The sequence below is a fragment of the Phyllobates terribilis genome, unplaced genomic scaffold, assembly GCF_046119375.1.
Source record: "Phyllobates terribilis strain yellow unplaced genomic scaffold, ASM4611937v1 Scaffold_8__6_contigs__length_399053987, whole genome shotgun sequence".
Classification (NCBI taxonomy): domain Eukaryota; kingdom Metazoa; phylum Chordata; class Amphibia; order Anura; family Dendrobatidae; genus Phyllobates; species Phyllobates terribilis.
This window is the reverse complement of record NW_027362768.1, coordinates 108,201,624-108,224,147: the sequence shown is the minus strand read 5'-3', so window position 1 is coordinate 108,224,147 and position 22,524 is coordinate 108,201,624. Positions and strand designations below refer to the sequence as shown.

The 22,524-nt window shown below is 39.9% G+C and overlaps 1 protein-coding gene across 7 annotated transcripts in view; it reads left to right on the top strand.

Annotated features, from left to right (window-relative positions):
• The window catches only part of EVI5 (ecotropic viral integration site 5), a 156,216-nt gene that overhangs the window by 101,354 nt on the left and 32,338 nt on the right, over positions 1-22,524 (top strand). For all 7 annotated transcript variants that reach the window (XM_073643196.1, XM_073643195.1, XM_073643192.1 and 4 more), the window contains one exon: positions 1,895-1,990. In XM_073643196.1, the coding sequence (XP_073499297.1) occupies positions 1,895-1,990 (96 nt within the window). The remainder of the gene's footprint in view (positions 1-1,894; positions 1,991-22,524) is intronic.

Genomic DNA, 22,524 nt, shown 5'->3' with positions numbered 1-22,524 from the left:
TGCACCTTTTTCTACCACACTTTTTCCTTCCACTCAACTTTCCATTAATATGCTTGGATACAGCACTCTGTGAGCAGCCAGCTTCTTTAGCAATGACCTTTTGTGGCTTACCCTCCTTGTCCAGAAGGCAGTCATTGACACACTCCACATCTGTTAAGTCGGCCTTCTTCCCCATGATTGTGGAGCCTACTGAAACAGACTAAGGGACCTTTTTAAATGCTTAGGAAGACTTTGCAGGTGTTTTTTGTTATTCTAATTTACTAAGATAATGACTTTTGTGTTTTCATTGGCTGTAAGCCATAATCATCAACATTAACAGAAATAAATACTTGAAATGGATCACTGTAATGACTCTATATAATGAGTTTCACTTTTTGTATTGAACTGAAATAAATTAAACTTTTTGATATTTTAATTTAGTGAGAAGCACTTGTATATTTGCAGGACTGTCAATCTAATGGTTTTATCCAGTTTATTTCTAAGATGTGGATGACTGTGATGTCTAAGAGGTCACTACTCCACAAGTCTTACAGCATAGCCTCTGTGTAGCCATGAACTGAAAGCAAAGCTGCAAAGTGGAGAAGAGAAATGATTCATTGTAAAGTGCTATTGTGATTGACTAACAAGACCCAAGTTCTTACCTCTGGGGTGGAAAGTTTTTACAGTCATAGTGAAGAAAGGGAAGAAATTGACAGTAAATAGTCATAATGGCAAAAATCTACTAAAGTTCAATAAATTCTTCATTTTCTCTTCTTATTTTGTAAAGTCTTCACTAAGTTGTAGTATACGTGCACTGCTGCTTTGAGTGACCGTTCTGGTTCAGCAGCCTTGTCCTAATGCGGAGCTTAGTCCTTCTACTGTGACACATTTATACTCTGCAAGTATCCTCTCCAGAGCAGGAGGACTAGAACTCTGTCACCTATTGATGTATCAATCCTTTTCAGAGATATTTCCAGATAAAAAAGCCAAAGCAGACACTCTATTTCCAAACATGTTTTGGGGTTTTTGCCCCTCATCAGTGCGAAGCAGGAGCACTGCTTTGATTTAACATTTCCATTCTGTCAGTGTTTATACTGAAGTGTACACTTATTGATATATTTGCATATAGAGATAACAGGGCCTATGATCAAGCACATAGCTCAAATGAGAAATTAATATCGGCAACTGCTTTGGGAACAGCCAATACTGAATAGCGGTGACTAGAATCTCAGGAGTTAACTCAACAGCCCTGAATGTAAACATTCTGAGCCAGGCCCTCATGATTTCTCTCCTTGCAAACAAGCTGTACACTATGGAAGATAAAAGTTCTTACAGCAGGCGTATGTAAAAAGATTGCAAACTTATTTTCATGCTGTCTACGTGTGCCAAATTCATAAAATGAGTACCCCTTTAAAGGACGGAAAGAGGAATCGGATCTCTGTGCATCTTGATTTGTTTATCAAACTAAATGCTTTTTAGGCACAACAAAGGTATGTTGTTTTTTTGTTTATTTTTGCAGGTGTGAAGTTCTCTTTACGACTTTGAGCTTAGTTTAAATAGTGGTTTTGGAGTGTATATTTAGCGTTTTTGCGTAATATATAATGTTCACAAACCTTTAACATTTATTCTTCCTATTTAAGTCTATAATGTGTAATATGGAAGCAAATTCTCCCATGGCTTTTTTTCTGTTCACTATTGTATGTGAGTAGAAAGTTCACATTAGAACAAAACTAGGGAAAGTAGCACCTCTGTCTTTGTGCCTGCACAGGTTTGTGTGTTCACCCCAATGTTTCCTGGAGAAATCATGTATGACTTATTCTGATTGACCTATAAAAGATACATATGTTGAGAACTATGTACGGTACACGCTGACATAATGAAATGCTGTCTGACTTGGTGTTTGTACTTTTTGCAGAGCAAGGAGGAAGTGATGGCAGTGAGACTCCGAGAAGCAGACAGTATTGCGGCTGTGGCCGAACTCCATCAGCAAATAGCCGAGCTAAGATTTCAGGTAATTAATCATATGCATCGCAGGCAAAAAACCCTAAAGAATATTGTGAAAGCCTCATCCGATGAGGAGGTCCAACACCACCTTTAGTTGTTGTAGAAGTCATGTGTTTGGGGGGAATCCTTTACACAGAGTGAGAAAATGTAAATCTTAAAAGGAATCGGTCAGCACAAAATGAGTATACAACTGATCACAGGTGAACCATTGGTGTGGCCAAACAGCTCAGTGACGTGCAACTGGAGATAAACTCGCACTGCTAATAGTAGAGGAAAAAACATGCGGTTTTTGTCTGTCAACACGTTTCGAAGCACACTTGCTTCTTCATCAGGACAAATCATTGAAGTCTCAGTGCACCTTCCCACATACTTGCTTTCCATCTATCTCTATCCTCTTTGTTTGACAGCTCTGACTTTACTGGAGCCAGAGGAGGGCAAAGATAGATGGAAAACAAGTCGGTGTGAAGGTGCACTGGAACTGTTTGGTTATACCAAGGGTGTTCTAAACGCCTGTGCTTGGTTGGAACAGTCATTTTGTGCTGAGACTCTCCCTTTAACCGCTTCCCGACCGCCCACTGTAGATAAACGTCCGCGCTGCCTGGGCTCTGTGCAGCGCGGACGTTTAAAAACGGTGGGTGGTCTCGCAGTGCTCAGGACCCCCTGGGTCCTGCAAGCGCTGTGAGAGCGGTGCAGAGCGTTAGCTCTGACAGGGAACATCATCGGGACCTGATTAGATCAGGTCCCAGTGATGTTAACCCTTTGCTGTCTTCTATATGCTGTGATCTATAGCAGTGTTCCCCAACTCCAGTCCTCAAGGCCCACCAACAGGTCATGTTTTCAGGATTTCCTTAGTATTACACAGGTGATGGAATTATTGCCTGTGCAGGTGATGGAATTATCACCTGTGCAATACTAAGGAAATCCTGAAAACATGACCTGTTGGTGGGCCTTGAGGACTGGAGTTGGGGAACCCTGATCTATAGTGATCGCGGCATATAGGAGACAGCAGGAGGAGAGGGGGTCGTCCACTTACCTCTGACGACCCCTTGATTGCTTTCAGGACCTGGCGTTGCTATGGCAGCTGGAGGTCACATGACCGCCTCCAGCTCTGCCATATATGGTGTCCTTCCTGTCTGACTTCAGCCTGTATGTAGCTGATGCCAGACAGGAAACTGACTGAAAGAGTCAGTGAAGATCTCATGTAATGTAATATATGTCTATTACATTACATGAGATCAGGGATCAGAAAAATAAAAATTAATGTCCCATACAGGGACTAAGTAAAAATGTAAAAAAAAGTAAAAAAAAATGTTTTGAAACTGTTAAAAAAAAAATACAAAATAAATAAAAATAAAATAAATAAAATATTAAACCGATAAATCCATATAGTTATGCAAAAATAAAAAAAGTACACATATTTGGTATTGCCGCGTTCGAAACAACCCGAGCTATAAAACTGTCACACTAATTAACTCCTTATGTGTACACCGTAATAAAAATAAATAAAAAACGGAGCAAAAAACTATGCTTTTTCCTCATATCGCCAAACAAAAAGTGGAAAAGAATGTGATCAAAAAGCAAAATGGAAATAGAAATGGTACCGCTGAAAACGTCATCTTGTTCTGCAAAAATCAAGCCACTATACATCTCCATCAGCCAAAAAATAAAAAAGTTATACCTCTCAGAATAAAGCAATGCAAAAAAAATATTTTTTCTTTAAAATTGTTTTATTGTGTAAAAGCGCCAAAACATAAAAAAATATACAGTAAGTGTAGTATCGCTGTAAATGTACTGACCCGAAGAATAACGCTGCCTGATCACTTTTACCACACGCAGAACGGCATAAAAAAACACTCAAAAAACAATTCCTGAATTGTTGGTTTTTGTTAATTTTACCTCCCAAAAAAACGGAATAGAAAGCGATCAAAAAATGTCACGTACCCACAAATGGTACCAATAAAAATGTCAACTCGTCCCGCAAAAAACAAGCCATCACATGACTCTGTCGGCCGAAATATGGAAAAATTATAGCTCTCAAAATATGGCGATGCAAAAACTAGATTTTGCAAAAAAAAAGCGTCTTAGTGTGTGACAGCTGTCAGTCATAAAAACCCGATATAAATCTGGTATCTCTGTAATCGCACCGACCCGAAGAATAAAGTAATCTAATCAGTTATATCACACTAGGAACGGCGTAAAAAAATAAATAAAACCAATTCTTCACCTGCTACTGATTTGTTTATTATGTCTCCCAAAGATCGCAGTATGGCTCGGCACACATTTATCCTGCGCTCTGCGCTGAGCACTTACGCCAGAGTTTCCATGTAAATCTCTGAAATATGTGATTCAGCCGGAACCCATGACGGAAGATTCCCTGTAATGAGGCAGATATAGGCCACTGTGGATGCCGTCTGGCCTGTGATCCCACGGTGTCATTTGTTTTAGGCGTGCATAAAAGTGCGGTTGGCCACAGTTTTGTGCACTTCTGAAAAAAAGGACACCGCTAAACAGAGGCCAGACGGAGTCCAGAGTAACTCTGCTGCCTCATTATAGTGAATGGATCCCGCAGGGGTTTCATCTGAATTACATCACTTGGAAATTTAGATGGAAACCCCGATGTAAGTGCTCAGCCTAGAGCGCCGGATAAATGTTACGTAAAATGTTCCCAATAAAAGCTTCAACTCAGTCCTCAAAAAAAGCTAGTCCCCACTCAGGTCCGTCATCTGTTAAAAATATAAGGGACTTCCAAGTTACTGGTAGCAGAAAGGCTCTGGAAAAGCGAAATGGCCCTTGCCCCCCAAAAGAAATTCAAAAAATTTTGTGCTCCCAAATCCAAATGCCTATTCTACAATAATTTGTTCTCCAATTGTCAAATAGCACTCCGTCCCCCCCAGATCTCGCCGTATGGCTGAGCGGTACGATACAGCCACATATGGGGTATTGGCACTTTTAGAAGAAATTGTGTGACACATTTCGGCACCATTTTTACCCATTGCCCTGTGTGAAAATGTAAAATCTGAGGGTAAAACATTTTTTTGTGGTAAAAATATAATTATGCTTTTTTCACTGCCCAATGGTATAAATTTAAAAATTAAAAAATACTCACTACTTCCCTAGATGAATTCCTTGAGAGGTGTAGTTTACAAAATGGGGTCACTTGTGGGGGTTTCTGCTGTTTCGGCATGTCAGCGACTCTTCAAATGTGACATGGTGTCTGCTGCCTATCCCAGGCAACATAGCGCTCCTTTCTCTTCCGAACCCTGCCGTACACCAAAGCAGTGGTTTTCCCCCACATATGGGGTATCGGCGTGTTCAGGAGAAATTGCACAACAAATTTAATGGTGCAATTTATCCTATTACCATTATGATAATGGAAAATTAAGGGATGAAAAACGTTTTTGTGGGAAAAATGTGAAAATTTTATTTTTACAGCTCAATATTATAAACTTCTGTGAAGCACCTTGGGGTTCAAGGTGCTCACCACACATCTAGATAAGTTCCCTAAGGGGTCTAGTTTCCAAAATGGTGTCACTTGTGGGGGGTTTCCACTGTTTAGTCACATCAGGAGCTCTCCAAACGCAATATGGTGTCTGCTAATTATTCAGACAAATTTTACATTCAAAGTCTAATGGCGCTCCTTCCTTTCCGAGCCCTGCCGTGCGCCCAAACAGTGGTTTTCCCTCACATATGGGGTATCAGCACGCTCAAGAGAAATTGCACAAAAAATTTTGGGGTCCATTTTTTCCTGTTACCCCTGTGAAAATAAAAAAAATTGGGTCTAAAGTAACATTTTTGTGAAAAAAGTTAAATGTTAATTTTTTTCTTCCACATTCCAAAAATTTCTGTGAAGCACCTGAAGGGTTAATAAAGTTCTTGAATGTGGTTTTGAGCACCTTGAGGGGTGCAGTTTTTAGAACGGTGTCACTTTTGGGTATTTTCTGTCATAAAGGCCCCTCAAAGTGACTTCAAATGTGATGTGGTCCCTAAAAAAATGGTTTTGTAAATTTTGTTGGAAAAATGAGAAATCGCTGGTCAACTTTTAACCCTTATAGCTCCCTAACAAAAAAAAATTTTGGTTCCAAAATTGTGCTGATGTAAAGTAGACATGTGGGAAATGTTATTTATTAAGTATTTTGTGTGACATATTTCTCTGATTTAAGGGCTTAAAAATTCAAAGTTTGAAAATTGCAAAATTTTCAAAATTTTCGCCAAATTTCCGATTTTTTCACAAATAAACGCATGTGATATCAAAGAAATTTTACCACTATCATGAAGTATAATATATCACGAAAAAACAATCTCAGAATCAGGGGGATCCGTTGAAGCGTTCCAGAGTAATTGCTTCATAAAGTGACAGTGGTCAGAATTGAAAAAATTGGCCCGGTCACGAAGGCAAAAACAGGCTCTGGTGCGAAGTGGTTAAGTAATGTATTTAGCAGATTCTACATTTTTTTTTTTTTAATTGACAGAAACACTTATACTTTTACATCGCCGATAAACATGCACTGAGGGACTAAATGTCCCTCAGCGACAAGCTAAGCAACCTGGTCCACCTGATGAGTAAAGGTGTGGGTTGGGTCAAGTAAAAAGAGCAACTTTTCCCCTTTTGCTAAACTTTTGAGAAACCTAACAAACTCCTAAGTTTCTTATGGAAGAATGCAAAGTTAATGATCTACATGTTTTTAAAGGGGGGTTTAAAATTGATGGCTTATCCCTAACATATGCCATCAATGGACCACCCTGTCCACACCATTTTGCCTGAGCTTCTCGAAAAGGGGTGTTTTGAAGAAGCTCAGGCGAAACTGCGTCGTCTGGGTGGCCGCCCTGATATGCACAGACCTCGCACCATATTGACTGTAAGTACAGCTTTAGCACTTTACAATGACCATATACCTCTATCATTATTAGACTACTATAATATAATGTAAAAACTTTAATCAACGTACAGAATCTGTATGAAATATAAAAGCACTTGCACTTTAATGTGTTTACTAACATACATAGCTCTCCCCTGTTAAGACAAAAGACGTCCTTCTTTACACCTCATAGGTATTCGGTTATTCTCGCCTTTTTAATACCCACTTGGGTACTTTACTATAGTCAACTCAATACTCAATATACTTGTGCTAAGTTCTGTATATTTTCAGCTTGCTACTAATGGAAAGTCCCTGCTTATGTTTTAAATTGATTTTATCTATTTCTATAATGAAAGTTGTATATTTTAAAATTATAACATATGTGCCCACTTAGCTTTAGATTAAACATCTCAGGTAGTGTTATAGTCTTTAAAATAGGTCAGATTTATCAGATAGCCTGAACTGCTTTGATGAGATAAATCTGACTAGTCTAAGTTTACACGGTCTACGAAAATGTCACTATTGATAAATCTGCCCCAGTGTATAGATTGTGTGCCTGTAAATCTATGATGTGTATATGTATATATGTGTGTATATATATATATATGTATATATATATATATATATATATATATATATATATATATATATATATATATATATATATATATATATATATATATAATATAATATAATATAATATAATATAATATAATATATTCGCTTCTTATTCCCATGCATTGCGTCTGCAAAGACCCCAGCTCTTCATATGGTCAGAGCAAGTTATTTTTATTTGACCGCCATTCTATTCTCAGATATTTAGCTATTCCAGCTTAACCACATGATATTCTGTAAGTATCAGAGACGACTGTGTGATCATTGCTTGATATGTGTACGGTTTTCGGAGCTGCCTCTCTGGTCTCCCTTGTGTGCTGCGAGTAAACCAGAATGATTTACGGCTTCAAGCAACTTCTTGAGAAACTTGTTGCATGTATGATCTCTCCTGCATTTCTCAATTTCCCACAGTTTCCACTAATGACAGCCGCATGCTTTTATTTAAGCGAGGGGACAAGCAGTGATCGGCTGCACAAAAGATGCTATGAACGACCAAGAGGCTTTTGATTGTTGGACGTGTTTACACAGTGCAGTGATCTGGAACGATCGCTTGTATGCACAGTCATACGGGCCATTTGTGACTGGGCTTTAACTCTTTATTTTTATTTATTTTTTTTATTTTATTTTATTTTTGGTGTTTTTGTGGAGCATAGATGAACCCCTGTCTATTTCCTAAGTTTAGAGCGAAAACAAGAGGTAGCTTAAAATCAGCGTGAAGTATTTTCCAGTCGCCCAACATCTCTAGCAGATTTGTGCAGAGAAGGCTATCCACTACTTAAGAGGACCACCTACTTGACTGCTCAGCCCAGAATAAGCAGGGACTTCGATACTTAAGATACAAGTTATACTGAATCAAGTATATGCATAAAGTGTTTTTATTTTTGTTTCAGTAAGTATTTGGAAGAGAGATTAATGTTTTTCGTGTTGTACCTATCTAGTAATTTTCCAGTGGACAGCTAGCATCACTAGAAGACACTTGTGACAGGAAGGATATATGTACGGCTTTGTGGCAGCTTTAAATCAGATAATGGGCTGTGAAAGGTTATTCCAGCTAATATATACAAGGGTCTCTCAGTGATATATTTTTTTTTTTTACTCCTTAACGGCAATGTTTACCTTTGCACAATTTTTTTTTTATTCATTTGCTTATTCAATACATGTAATTACATTTCTAAATTATATTCATAAAAAAATCTACAATTTTGCTGCTGCATAGTGTCCGTAATCCTTTATCTAGAAAAGTGTTCTGCAAAAGAATATACGAATGTCAGCGCCTGCTCAGTTTCTCTGTGTTTATAGAAGGTTTTCCATAGATCTCCATAGTGTGGACAAGAAGGAAAGCATGTACAGACTTGTGGAGGGCAGCAAATACAGACTACAGATAAGGAAGGAAGAACATGAATAGTTAAATAGTGCAGGATATAAGCTGTGCTGATATTTAAGCTAATAAAGATGGCAACAGCCTGGATACACACAGAGCTCACATCCAGCCTATATTTCTGGGAGAGACACTCCTACAAGAGAGAAATCTGTAACTTGATTAGACTGCAAATTGTATACCAAGGTGGAGGGGTGGGGTGTGAAAATGAAGGAAGAAATATTACTGACAAACTTGGTGCATTTTCATTATCTAGAGTAACCACTTGTCTTAAAGATTTTTCATATTAAAGGGGTCCCATAATGGACGAATGCATTAAGATGCACACGCCACTTAATGAGTTCATTGATCAATTCAGCATATCTTCTCCGTGGCGTGCACTTTGCCAGAAACGTTACTCCAATCAGGAACTGGAGTAACATTTCTGAGATAAGAAACGCCGGCAATATTTGTGAACTTGAGTCGCCAGCGTAGCCACTACTTATCCTCCTCAGGTCCGCCCATTTTGTCAAAGCTGCCTGAAACTGGCGTGAAGACGCAAAGGGTCTCAATTTTTGCACAATTCCGTGTTGCACAAAAATGTTGCAACTTTTAAGTGTTTCATGCCAGTTTTCTGGTGAAAACTTTGATGAATCAGCCCCTATGTATATGATCTTTTACAGTTTTGTTTTGTTTTTTATAGAAAATCTTAAGACTATTTTCTAATCATAAGACTGATTTTAAACTTTATAGTGGTTGTTAGCAATGTATCATTTTTCCATCTTCCGCTCTAAGCTTTATTTCTGCCTGTAAAATAGAAACAATGAAATCTCGGATATTTGTGCCTTACGGAAACTACAGTATGTCGTTTGCATTAAAAAGAACCTATCTCTTGATACTAAACTAAAATGTATTGGAAACTTGAATTGTTTTTCTTTTTTTTTTTTTTTTTTTTTTTTTTTTTCTTTCCCTCCTCTCCTTCCGTCTCATTTATCTGGTATATTAAATAAAAAAAAATAACTAGACTTCTGCCAAGATGAAATCTACATTTTATTTTTTTTTAGATGTTAGATACAAGGTATAGTTATCAATTTGACTCATGGGGTTTACTACATCTTCTCCTGTACCTCCTACGCCTCTGTCTACTTCAGAAATGCCCTATTTATTTATATATTATTTTATTTTGGAAGCAGAACAAACCCCAATTTCAGTAGAACTTACAAGTGATTTCAAGTTTAGATGCAAGAGGATAAGGGAGGAGAAGTGAAGGAAGTGTTTCCTAAGTGTGCGCTATAGAGGGTGTATTTCCATCACGCAATTATATACTCTGATCTGTTGTACCATCTATTATAACCCTAGTAATTAACACTCACAAGTTTCTAAACTACTGACATGGCTCAGATATTCTGTGTACATGAAAGGGGTTTTCCCCATCGAAAACTTCCTGACTTTCTAAGCACATTTTGTTTTGTTTTTTTAGTTGCTTAAAAAAATTCTTTACTCACCATCCCCAGGTCCACCGTTGAGTCTCTGCTGCAGCTCCCAGTATCTGGTATTGACTGCAGCGCTGACATCATGTCGTCAGTGCGTTCTATGGCTCGCCCTGCTCTGAGCTCACTGATTGGCTGCCACACTGTTGTCTTGTCAGAGTTACTGCCAATACCAGACATGAGGGGCTGCAGTGGAGACTTGGCGCTGGACCTGGGGAAGGTGAGTTGTTTTATTTAAAAAAAATAAATAAAAAATGAATTGCCTGGGAACTGGGATGATCTGAATAAGAACAATCCCTTTAACTAAAACTGCATTTTGTGGGCAACATTATTGTCACCATTGATTATCACACAACCCCCCAGTATCTTCAGTAATAAGTGGCAATAGACCACATGTAACATCTGAGTATTTTAATAGCATATGCAAATACATTCTGCAATAAACTTAACCTGACACTCGGGGGAGGAATTGTTAGTTTTTTTTCGTGCATTTTCTCATGTTTAAAATGGTAAAAAATATATAGGTTAAAACCATGTATTGTATTTTCTGTATTTAATACTGGGGCCAGCCATCTTGCATAAACTATTATAACTGCGTTCAGATATACACTTTACAACATTCACACGGACTATTAGTCTAGAGATGACGTTGATGCGAGTGTTGTGGGCATGCTCTGTGACATGTGCAGAGACACTGGTGCAGGGAGGAGTAGAGCTGTGGCCATTACGTATTGGTTACGCTGGAGCTCGTGTTCTGCCTTCAGTTAGATAATATAGTTGTTGATTTTAATTGTAATCCTGTATGTGATGAGAGAACTGCAGAGAAGTGATCGTTACAGAACTAGAAATGTCAGCCTGCTGTCAAGACCAATGTCAGGGTTTGTTTTTTGTTTTTTTCATACTATGGCTTTAAAAAAAAATCAATAATGTAATATGTTGAACATGAAAACCTGATTTGAAACAATAGGTCATTTTCTGATTTACACATTTCCTTTAAAGTGGTCTTGTGCTGACTACATCCACATCATTCCTGAGCTGGCTGCACCAGTGACATGATACACTGCTCAAAAAAATAAAGGGAACACTCAAATAACACATCCTAGAACTGAATGAATGAAATATTCTCATTGAATACTTTGTTCTGTACAAGGTTGAATGTGCTGACAACAAAATCACACAAAAATCATCAATGGAAATCAAATTTATTAACCAATGGAGGCCAGGATTTGGAGTCACCCCCAAAATTAAAGTGGAAAAACACACTACAGGCTGATCCAACTTTGATGTAATGTCCTTAAAACAAGTCAAAATGAGGCTCAGTATTGTGTGTGGCCTCCACGTGCCTGTATGACCTCCCTACAACGCCTGGGCATGCTCCTGATGAGGTTGCGGATGGTCTCCTGTGGGATCTCCTCCCAGACCTGGACTAAAGCATCCGCCAACTCCTGGACAGTCTGTGCTGCAACGTGACGTTGGTGGATGGAGCGAGACATGATGTCCCAGATGTGATCAATCGGATTCAGGTCTGGGGAGCGGGCGGGCCAGTCCATAGCTTCAATGCCCTCATCTTGCAGGAACTGCTGACACACTCCAGCCACATAAGGTCTGGCATTGTCCTGTATTAGGAGGAACCCAGGGCCAACCGCACCAGCATATGGTCTCACAAGGGGTCTGAGGATCTCATCTCGGTACCTAATGGCAGTCAGGCTACCTCTGGCGAGCACATGGAGGGCTGTGCAGCCCTTCAAAGAAATGCCACCCCACACCATTACTGACCCACTGCCAAACCGGTCATGCTGAAGGATGTTGCAGGCAGCAGATCGCTCTCCACGGCGTCTCCAGACTGTCACGTCTGTCACATGTGCTCAGTGTGAACCTGCTTTCATCTGTGAAGAGCACAGGGCGCAAGTGGCGACTTTGCCAATTCTGATGTTCTGTGGCAAATGCCAAGTGTCCTGCACGGTGTTGGGCTGTGAGCACAACCCCCATCTGTGGACGTCTGTTCCTCATGCCACCCTCATGGAGTCTGTTTCTAACAGTTTGTGCAGACACATGCACATTTGTGGCCTGCTGTTGGTCATTTTGCAGGGCTCTGGCAATGCTCCTCCTTGCACAAAGGTTGAGGTAGCAGTCCTGCTGCTGGGTTGTTGCCCTCCTACGGCCCCCTCCACGTCTCCTGGTGTGCTGGCCTGTCTCCTGGTAATGCCTCCAGCCTCTGGACACTACTCTGACAGACACGGCAAACCTTCTTGCCACAGCTCGCATTGATGTGCTGGATGAGCTGCACTACCTGAGCAACTTCTGTGGGTTGTAGAGTTCGTCTCATGCTACCACGAGTGTGAAAGCACAACCAACATTCAAAAGTGACCAAAACATCAGCCAGAAAGCATTGGTACTGAGATGTGGTCTGTGGTCCCCACCTGCAGCACCACTCCTTTATTGAGAGTGTCTTGATAATTGCCAATAATTTCCATCTATTGTCTATTCCATTTGCACAACAGCATGTGAAATTGATTGTCAATCAGTGTTGCTTCCTAAGTGGACAGTTTGATTTCACAGAAGTTTGATTCACTTGGAGTTATATTCTGTTTAAGTGTTCCCTTTATTTTTTTTGAGCATATTTATAATTTTTAAACTTTTCCATGGAAAATGCGTTTTTTTTTTTTTGTTTTGTTTTTTGTCATTGTGATTAAGTTAACAGGATCACATACTGCAGCAGATTATTGTGTAAAGCCTCTTATTACCCTGAACATCTGTACTTTGGTTTACAAGTGATTACAAACCATAGATCTGTATCTGATTTACTATTTAAAGCCTCACACCAATCTTTAATATTTCATTGCTGACTCTCCCTTCCCTTTACTACACCCATTTGCAAAATTCTGTAGAAGTCAGCTATTGCACCAACGGTTTGGTACCTTGAATGTTTTTCTCCAGCTCCAACAACCCTGTGTCCTGAATCCCCAGTCCTAATCATGTCTTACACCCCTGAAGTACCCACATCATGTCCCCACAGTAGGGTCACAGCTAGTACCTTTTTTTTACTTTCCAGTGGCCGCACTCGGCACTCTTTGGATCATCCATACAAATGAATGGAGAAGGCCTTGCATGCATTTCCGCCTTGCTATTCTAGACTGCACATGGCAGACCCGCGATCTTGATTGATGTAGGACCTGCCTCAGTCATTTTTTTAATATTTTTTTTAGGCTCTGCATTGGCGTAGCTACTTTTTATCGCAAGTGTGGAAGATGTCCTGATGAATTGCTGCGGATGCATGGAGCTGAATCTAGCACTTTGCAGAACTAGTAACTTTGAAACTACTAGTGGTCTTGACTTGCACCATACTGCATCGGGAAACAGTCATCACAAACCCAGAAATTCTGCTGTGATTATGTTGGTTACAATTTGCTGTAAATTGCATTTCTCGTATTGGTGAAGAAGCGAGAACAGCATGTGGTATGGAAACAGTCAGCAATGGCAGATAGACCCATGTGATTTCCACTTGTGTTTTTACGCCTTAGTTTTAAAAATACCCATCGCCCTGCCCTCATATACTCTAATGGGGAGTGCAGTTTTAAGAAAAGCGACTCCAGTAATTGCTGTGATGAGTCCTGGACAGAACCATATTGAATTACCCAAATCAGTGCCTGCATTGGTTCTGTACATGTCGGCGTTCTGCTGTGATCGCTTATAGACCCAAAACCTCAAGCTTTTATTTTCCATCCTCTGCATTACAGGAAACACTTTTTTAACTTGTTCTTCTAAATCAACTAAGTGCATTGTTAACTTTTTTTCTTTCTTTTTTTTGCACTTAAAATGAGTCACCACAGTGTCACCAAAAGGACACCTTACCACATGTTCTATACCCTTTTTTTTTTTTTGTCACTTTTTTTTTTTTTTTTTTTTGAAAATCTGGTCTCCATCTCAGAAAACCGCAGAGCAATATAGAGACATATATAAAGCGAGAGGTAATCGTGTGGTCTCTACTCTTGTTACTAGTTTGTGAATTACTAATTGCACTAACCAGAGTTCAGAATTGTATATAAACTCCCTTAGCAGATTTTCTAGGGTTGCATGAAATAGAAAAAAAAACGTCAGCTTTTGTCTAGAAACACTTGTGGCAATGCATGGTTTTCAGATCAGACCATTCAGGTATAGGATACGCACACTTTTTGGGAATATCTTCTTATTAAATCCATATATTTTGTCTGCAAAAAATTTTTTTTTTATTTGATTTCGTAAAAATGTTTAGACTAATTTGGCTTCTATTGCTTCTCAGTGTGACAAGATAAACTAGCTGCAGAGTGAGTTAACAGTGAATCAGTCAGGGAGTTCCTCTAACTGCAGGGTGTGTAACCTTCATCCTTTTTCCTGTGAACCATTTTCTGGGCGGATTTAAGGCCAAATGATTCAAGATTTAATTGGTAATGAATCAGATTTTCCACGCACCACTAGGGCTGTATTCACAAGGCTGCTACCTGAGTGCGTTTTCTTCGCCACTACGGTAAAACAATATCATTTTTTTAGATGATTTTTTGAAAATCTCAACAAAACTATACAGCTCTGCAATGTGTGACCGTGACTTAAAGGGGTATTCCCATCTCCAAGATCCTATCCCAATATGTAGTAGGTGTAATATTAGCAAATACCTCCAATTAAAAATGTAGTATAGTATTTTTGGTTTGCTATGTGACTTACCTCATGTGCAGGCAATAGAGGACCTTAGGTATCCACGGTTACGACCACTAGCAGCTAGCTAACTGTCACTTTATCAGTGGACGCAACCATGGATATCTAAGGTCCTGCAATGCCTGCACAGGAGGAAAGAGACATAGCGAATCAAAAATACTATAACTACATTTCTAATTGAGGTATATGCTATTAATAATAATATTACACCTACTACATACTGGGATAGGATCTTGGAGATGGGAATACCCCTTTAAGGTTCTAGAAAATCCTCTCGATTTGTCCTACTAATGAATATGCACACGTACAGTACAGACCAAAAGTTTGGACCCACCTTCTCATTTAAAGATTTTTCTGTATTTTCATGACTATGAAAATTGTACATTCACACTGAAGACATCAAAACTATGAATTAACACATGTGGAATTATATACTTAACAAAAAAGTGTGAAACAACTGAAAATATGTCTTATATTCTAGGTTCTTTAAAGTAGCCACCTTTTGCTTTGATGACTGCTTTGCACACTCTTGGCATTCTTTTGATGAGCTTCCAGAGGTAGTCACCGGAAATGGTTTTCACTTCACAGGTGTGCCCTGTCAGGTTTAATAAGTGGGGTTTCTTGCCTTATAAATGGGGTCGGGACCATCAGTTGTGTTGTGCAGAAGTGTGGTGGATACACAGCTGATAGTCCTAGTGAATAGACTGTTAGCTGCTTTTTTTTCTTGCCATAATACAAATTCTAAGTAAAGAAAAACGAGTGGCCATCATTACTTTAAGAAATGAAGGTCAGTCAGTCCGAAAAATTGGGCAAACTTTGAAAGTGTCCCCAAGTGTAGTTGCAAAAAACATCAAGTGCTGCAAAGAAACTGGCTCACATGAGGACTGCCCCAGGAAAGGAAGACCAAGAGTCACCTCTGCTTCTGAGGATAAGTTTATCAGAGTCACCAGCCTCAGAAATGGCGGGTTAACAGCAGCTCAGATTAGAGACCAGGTCAATGCCACAGAGTTCTAGCAGCAGACACATCTCTACAACAACTGTTAAGAGGAGACTTTGTGCAGCAGGCCTTCATGATAAAATGGCTGCTAGGAAACCACTGCTAAGGACAGGCAACAAGCAGAAGAGACTTGTTTGGGCTAAAGAACACAAGGAATGGACATTAGACCAGTGGAAATCTGTGCTTTGGTCTGGTGAGTCCAAATTTGAGATCTTTGGTTCCAACCACCGTGTCTTTGTGCGATGCAGAGAAGGTGAGCGGATGGACTCTACATGCCTGGTTCCCACCGTGAAGCATGGAGGAGGAGGTGTGATGGTGTGGGGGTGCTTTGCTTGTGACACTGTTGGGGATTTATTCAAAATTGAAGGCATACTGAACCAGCATGGCTACCACAGCATCCTGCAGCGGCATGCTATTCCATCCGGTTTGCGTTTAGTTGGACCGTCATTTATTTTTCAACAGGACAATGACCCCAAACACACCTCCAGGCTGTGTAAGTGCTATTTGACCAAGGAGGAGAGTGATGGGGTGCTGCACCAGATGACCTGGCCTCCACAGTCACCAGACATGAACCCAATCGAGATGGTTTGGGGTGAGCTGGACCGCAGAGTGAAGGCAAAAGGGCCAACAAGTGCTAAGCATCTCTGGGAACTCCTTCAAGATTGTTGGAAGACCATTTCCGGTGACTACCTCTTGAAGCTCATCAAGAGAATGCCAAGAGTGTGCAAAGCAGTCATCAAAGCAAAAGGTGGCAACTTTGAAGAACCTAGAATATAAGACATATTTTCAGTTGTTTCACACTTTTTTGTTAAGTATATAATTCCACATGTGTTAATTCATAGTTTTGATGCCTTCAGTGTGAATGTACAATTTTCATAGTCATGAAGAAAATCTTTAAATGAGGTGTGTCCAAACTTTTGGTCTGTACTGTATGTTAAATATGGGGGGGCGTGCTTTATTGCCTGGTGGGTGAGCTCATCAAGTTTTTCAAGTGGAAGATACTTCAGGAAATGCCACCTTTGTTTTTGCCTTGTTTTGTTTTTTTCTTTTTTTTTCCACCTTTGATAGATCTTAATGGAGTTTTTGAAAATCCTGCACATGGTGCAGAAACGACTGTATTTAGAATTAAATAGTCAAGAACATTTTTGCAGCAGCACATGCCCCATGTGAACACTTAAGAGTTGCTTGATTATGTTGACAGGTGTTCTTTAGCTTCCAGACATTGTCCCGGCCGTGACATTGGAGTGACTTCTCGTTAATAAAAAAAACAATATTTTAATCCAGAGAATCTGTCACCAGATCAAAATGTACAGTTCTTGCCCTTATTTTATGCCTGCCACTCTTCTAGGTGTTCTGTCTTTATTTCTATTTTTTTGTTTGTGTTTGGTCATTTAATGACTGCTTTTTTACCCTTTTTTTTTTTTTTTTTTTAGCCTTAATTCATCAATGAAGTAAACGCTATCAGTTTTTCAAGTAAAACGCTGACTCTCAATCTCCCGGGTGTGTTTTGAGCTTTCCCATTGTTTTGTATTTTCCATTCTTCAAGTGGTTTCTGATCTGTAGATAAACTATCCTTTGTCACTTTTTTTTTTTACCCCCTTGGTGTTTTTCGAAATCTGAAGTGGTTAAAAATCACTCAAAACCTGAACAGAAAAGAATAGAAATGCAGATTTTCCTTCTTTTCATTGTTGAGTTTTTTTTTAAGGCGGAGTACAGAGAAATCCACGTGAAAAAAACAAGACCAATGAAAAAATTGTAAGACTTGATGAATTGGGGCCAGTGTCTTGTATTTTGATAGATTGTCTCAATTGTTTCAAGAATGCACAATAGGAAGAAACAAGCCCCATTTTACAACTATTGATCCACACCCAGTTTAACACCACATAATTTGATAATCTGCTTACAGAATGATTTACAAAATTGCATTTTTACTGCCATGCAATTCCAGAGAGACTTTATTTATTTAGTTCCATTTTTTTCTGGTATTTTTAGTGCTACTTTTTTACCTCCGAATTAAGCCCTCAGGGTAATACAGAGCAGCCTTAAGATGCACCCCAGAGGATCCTGTGAGCCACGACCCTCTGAAAAAAGATCCTAAAAATGGCACTAAATAAAGCCCATATCTCTGGAACCGTATGGTAGCTTGTTGATGTCTAGCGGCTGCTTGCTTGTATTTTCCATGTCCGAGGCGAGTGGCACACAGAACCCGGGATGGATACTAACGGTGCATTACGTGGCTATCTGCAGAATGGGGGCCTTCTGACCCCTGTACAGCATTTCAGTAGCATATAATGAGGTGATGAGCGGCCTCACCTGTGCAGTTGTCTCCATTGTTGTTCTGGAGTAGCGAAACCTATTTCGATAATGATAACCATGACCTCTCTTAATAGGACATCAGATGGGTGGGTGTCTGACACTCTGCACCCCCATGGATCAGCTGTATACAGAACCCAAACACTTTATAGCAGCTATTGATGAGAACTGTTGATCCCTGGGGCTTCCTAGTGTTCTGCCTCACCCATCACATATTCGCATATTGATGACCAGTCCTAAAGATGGATATACGAAGAAACTCTGCACTCAGGGGTGTGACGTGAAGGAATTATTTATGCATGCAGTCAGAAATTATTCAGAATAATTAACATTTCAGTCCTGAATCCTGGCCTTCATCAGAATGGTGCTGTGAAGCATAGAACAATTGTATAAGTGACAAGATAATTTACAGAAGAACAAAAAAATGAATAAATATGGAGCAGTATATTTACTGCATATTTATTCTGATGGAGGTCCGGATTCAATAATTCAATCCGAATCCAATAATTTTGGATTGCATGAATAAAATCCTTCACTACATTGGATTACCCCTGAGTGCTGAGTTTTGTTCTTGTCTATATTTACGGATTGGAGCCTTACTCGAGCACCAACTCATTTATGGAGTGACTTATACCTTTACCTGCAATCCTAAAGATGGGTCATCCATATGAAAGTAGTGGACAACCTTTTTTAAATAACTGTATTCTTACAACTATCATTAGCCTGTATTACTGAGCCTGCTCTTTACAGGTTGTCAGATTGCTTTCGATGGGGTCTTGTACATTGAGCAATGTTGTAACGAGTCTAAAAATGAAAATCTGACATTTTGTAAGTGAAACGAGCAGTATGGTTGAATTGCTTGCGATTGAACCGCACATTCATATCAACACCTGTTCTAGGAATTGCATGTGTTTTTTTTTTTCTTTTCCTTCTCAAATGATCACATTGTGGCTGCAGCCCCCTAAAGACCCCAGAGACACCTGTATTTCCTTTTAAGAAAGCTCTGCGTATAGGGAGCTTTGATTGCTTTCATGTGTTGCCAGATGAAGAAAAAGCACAGGATGCGAATTTAAAACCTTTTGCTTCTTAAGAAATCTTTTTAGCGCTTTAACTTGGCAATTGCAAACTTGTCACCACAATCTGTTCGAAATGACTGTTTTGCAGAGTTACCTAATTCCTTCTGCAATTTCTTCACTGTACAGCAGAATTGCATTTGTTTATCTGATTGGATTATGCCATTTGTTTCAGCAATGAGCGCTTCTGCTTATGGTTGCAAAACGTTAAAAGTAGATTCATATTTCTTGTGCTATTGTGGCCGGCTGGGTGCTCGTCGCTCTGCGTTGGGATGCAGAAGTCTGCAGAGAGGGTTTTTAGTTTCAAGTCATATCCTGAATAAAATAGGGAGATGTTTTAGTTGATTTACTAAAGTTGTCTTAACTTTTTTTAGACTGTTTTTAAAGGGGGAGAAAAAAAAATCCCAACCCAGTCCAGACAACCATTCGAACAAAAATTCCCCTATGGCAATCAAGTCTGAGAGTCGAGCTGCTCAAGGCTTCCATATTCATTAGATTGCTTAGAGTCCATCCAATAGAAGCACATTTTATAAAAGAACTCGTATTTACTGTAGAGAGAAGCCATCAAATCCTCCATGTACATTAAATCATTGACCTTAGAAATCCGGAGGGTGGGGCTAGGTGGAATAACTTTCTTCCATAACAACGGAATACAAGCTCTGGCAGCCAACACCAAAAATCTTAATAGGGACCGTTTGTAGGAGGAAACGGAAGTTTCACAGAACTGTAGAAGGAATAGTTCAGGACCCATTTCAGATGAAATGCCTGTAATCGACCTGATAATGCTTTTCACTTTAGTCCAGAACGGTTGTAAAACCGGACAGGACCAGAAGATATGAAGGAAATCTCACTCGCCTGATCCACATCTCCAACACTTGGGGTCAACAGAGGGGAACATTTTGTTTAACTTAACTGGGACCCTGTACCACCTTGAAAGAAGTTTGAAATTCGCTTCCTGAAGCTGAGAACTTATGGAAGATTTATCCGCTAAGGACAGCACCTTTTCCCTTTGTTCCATGGAGAGAGTGATGCCCAAGTCCTCTTCCCATTGTGTTAAAAATTTGGGAGGAGGCTGATCCATTGGGTTAGTTAGCATTGAGTTTACGGAGGAAAGTGCATGACGAATCACCCCCTTACCCAGGCGAAGATTTTCAAACGCGGAACAGGTTCTTGTATATTGAGTGTAATTTGAAAGGGAGTGAACAAAGTGGCGGAGTTGGAGATAGCGCCGTGTGCCCAGTGGTTAGGGATCAGTAATAGCTTGAAGTGCCTCTAAAGAAGGCCAATCATTATCTACGCTAATCTGGAAAACCCTAAACCTTCCCTGAGATCCAAAGTCTAAAAACAGGATCTGACCAACCAGGGGAGAAGTCCGGAGAGCCGATAATAGGCGATGAAGGAGAAGTTTGCGTATCTCTGGTCTGGAGCAGCAGTAGAGTGTAGGACTTATTGTGGGATGAGATTTCAGTGGAGAGCAGCTAAAGTGGCCTCTGAAAAGCTTTGTTGTGTTTGTACCCATGGCTTCACCGAGGCATGCCTACACCATTCTAGAACTCTAGACATATGAGCAGATAAATGGTATTCTTTTACATCCGGAAGGCCCAAGCCTCCCCAACTTTTTGGTCTACATAGGAGGAATTGCTGGAGTCTAGCTGGTTTGTTAGCCCATATGAAACCTATTTGCAAGGACACGATAGATTTAAAAAAGGAGCTAGGGATTTTAATGGGAAGAGTTTGAAAGAGATAATATGCGAGGGAGGATATTCATTTTAAAAATTTCACATCTGCCAAAACCAAGTAAAGTAAAATTTTAGACCATTTTGAATAATCAACTTTAATGTTCTGGAGCAATGGTAAGAAATGAAGTTTGAAGATGGAATTAATGTCAGTGGAGAGAAGAGTGCCTGAATACTTCAAGGACTGAGATGACCAACGAAATTTGAATGAATTCTGTAATGAGGAAACTAATTTCAAAGGGAGATTTATATTCAAAGCCTCTGACTTGGTTAAGTTAATTTTAAAATTAGACAAATGCATATTTTTTAAATTCCAACATCAAGCTAGGGAGAGATGCAATCGGGTTAGTTATGAAGAATAACAGGTCATCCGCATAGGCTGCAGTTTTATAAGAAATATTTTGAATCTTTAAACCCATGATATCTGGGTTGGACCGGGTACACCGAAGGAAGGGCTCAAGAGTGAGGATAAAGATTAGGGGGCTGAGGGGGCTGCCCTGCTGAGTGCCATTTGAAATTGGAAGTTTCTTGGAGAAAACACCCTTCACCCGCACACAGGCTGAGGGAGTGCTGTAAAGAGAACCAATCCACTTTAGCATAGCTCTGCAACCCGATAGATTTCAACACCTCTTCCATCAACACCCAGTTGACCCGATCAAAGGCCTTTTCAGCGTCTGTGGATAAGAGCATCAAAGGGGTGCCATCCAATTTGGCCCTATAAATAAGATTCAAGGCCTTGGTGGCGTTGTCCCTCGCTTCTCTACCGGGCATAAAGCCCGCCTGGTCAGGGTGAATAATGTCTTCGAGTAAGGGCGCTGGTCTGGATACTAGAATCTTGGTAAAGAGTTTCAAGTCTACATTAAGTAAAGGTATTGGGCGATAGCTGGAGCACTGCGCAGGGTCTTTACCTAATTTATGTATAACCGTAATGTTGGCAGATAATGCATCTTTAGGAAGCAGAGATACCGAGCAAGCAGATGTATTATTGATGGCAGATAGGAGGGGAGAGTAAGTAGGAGGCAAGTTTTTTGTAATAAACCAGGGGGAGGTGGAAGACCATCTGGGCCTGGGGCTTTACATGTAGGAGAGTTCTTGACTGCAACTTTAAGCTCCAGCTCAGAGATAGGACTCTCTAGAGCAATGATATCCTCACTCTTCAATTAAGGGAGACCAGAGTTTTTGATATAATAATGAATACGGTTCCTGAAATCTGACCTGGCAGAATCGGAGGAAGATTTATCGATCGAGTATAGAGGTGTAGAAATCTTTAAAGGAAGAAGGCAATGTCTTTTTGCAGAGTTGCTTTACCGCCTGAAGGGGTCTGAATCATTGGGATATAACCCTTCGTTCGCTGGGTCCTCAGGGCTCTAGCAAGAGTTCTGCTACATTTATTCCCAAATTCATAAAAATACCGG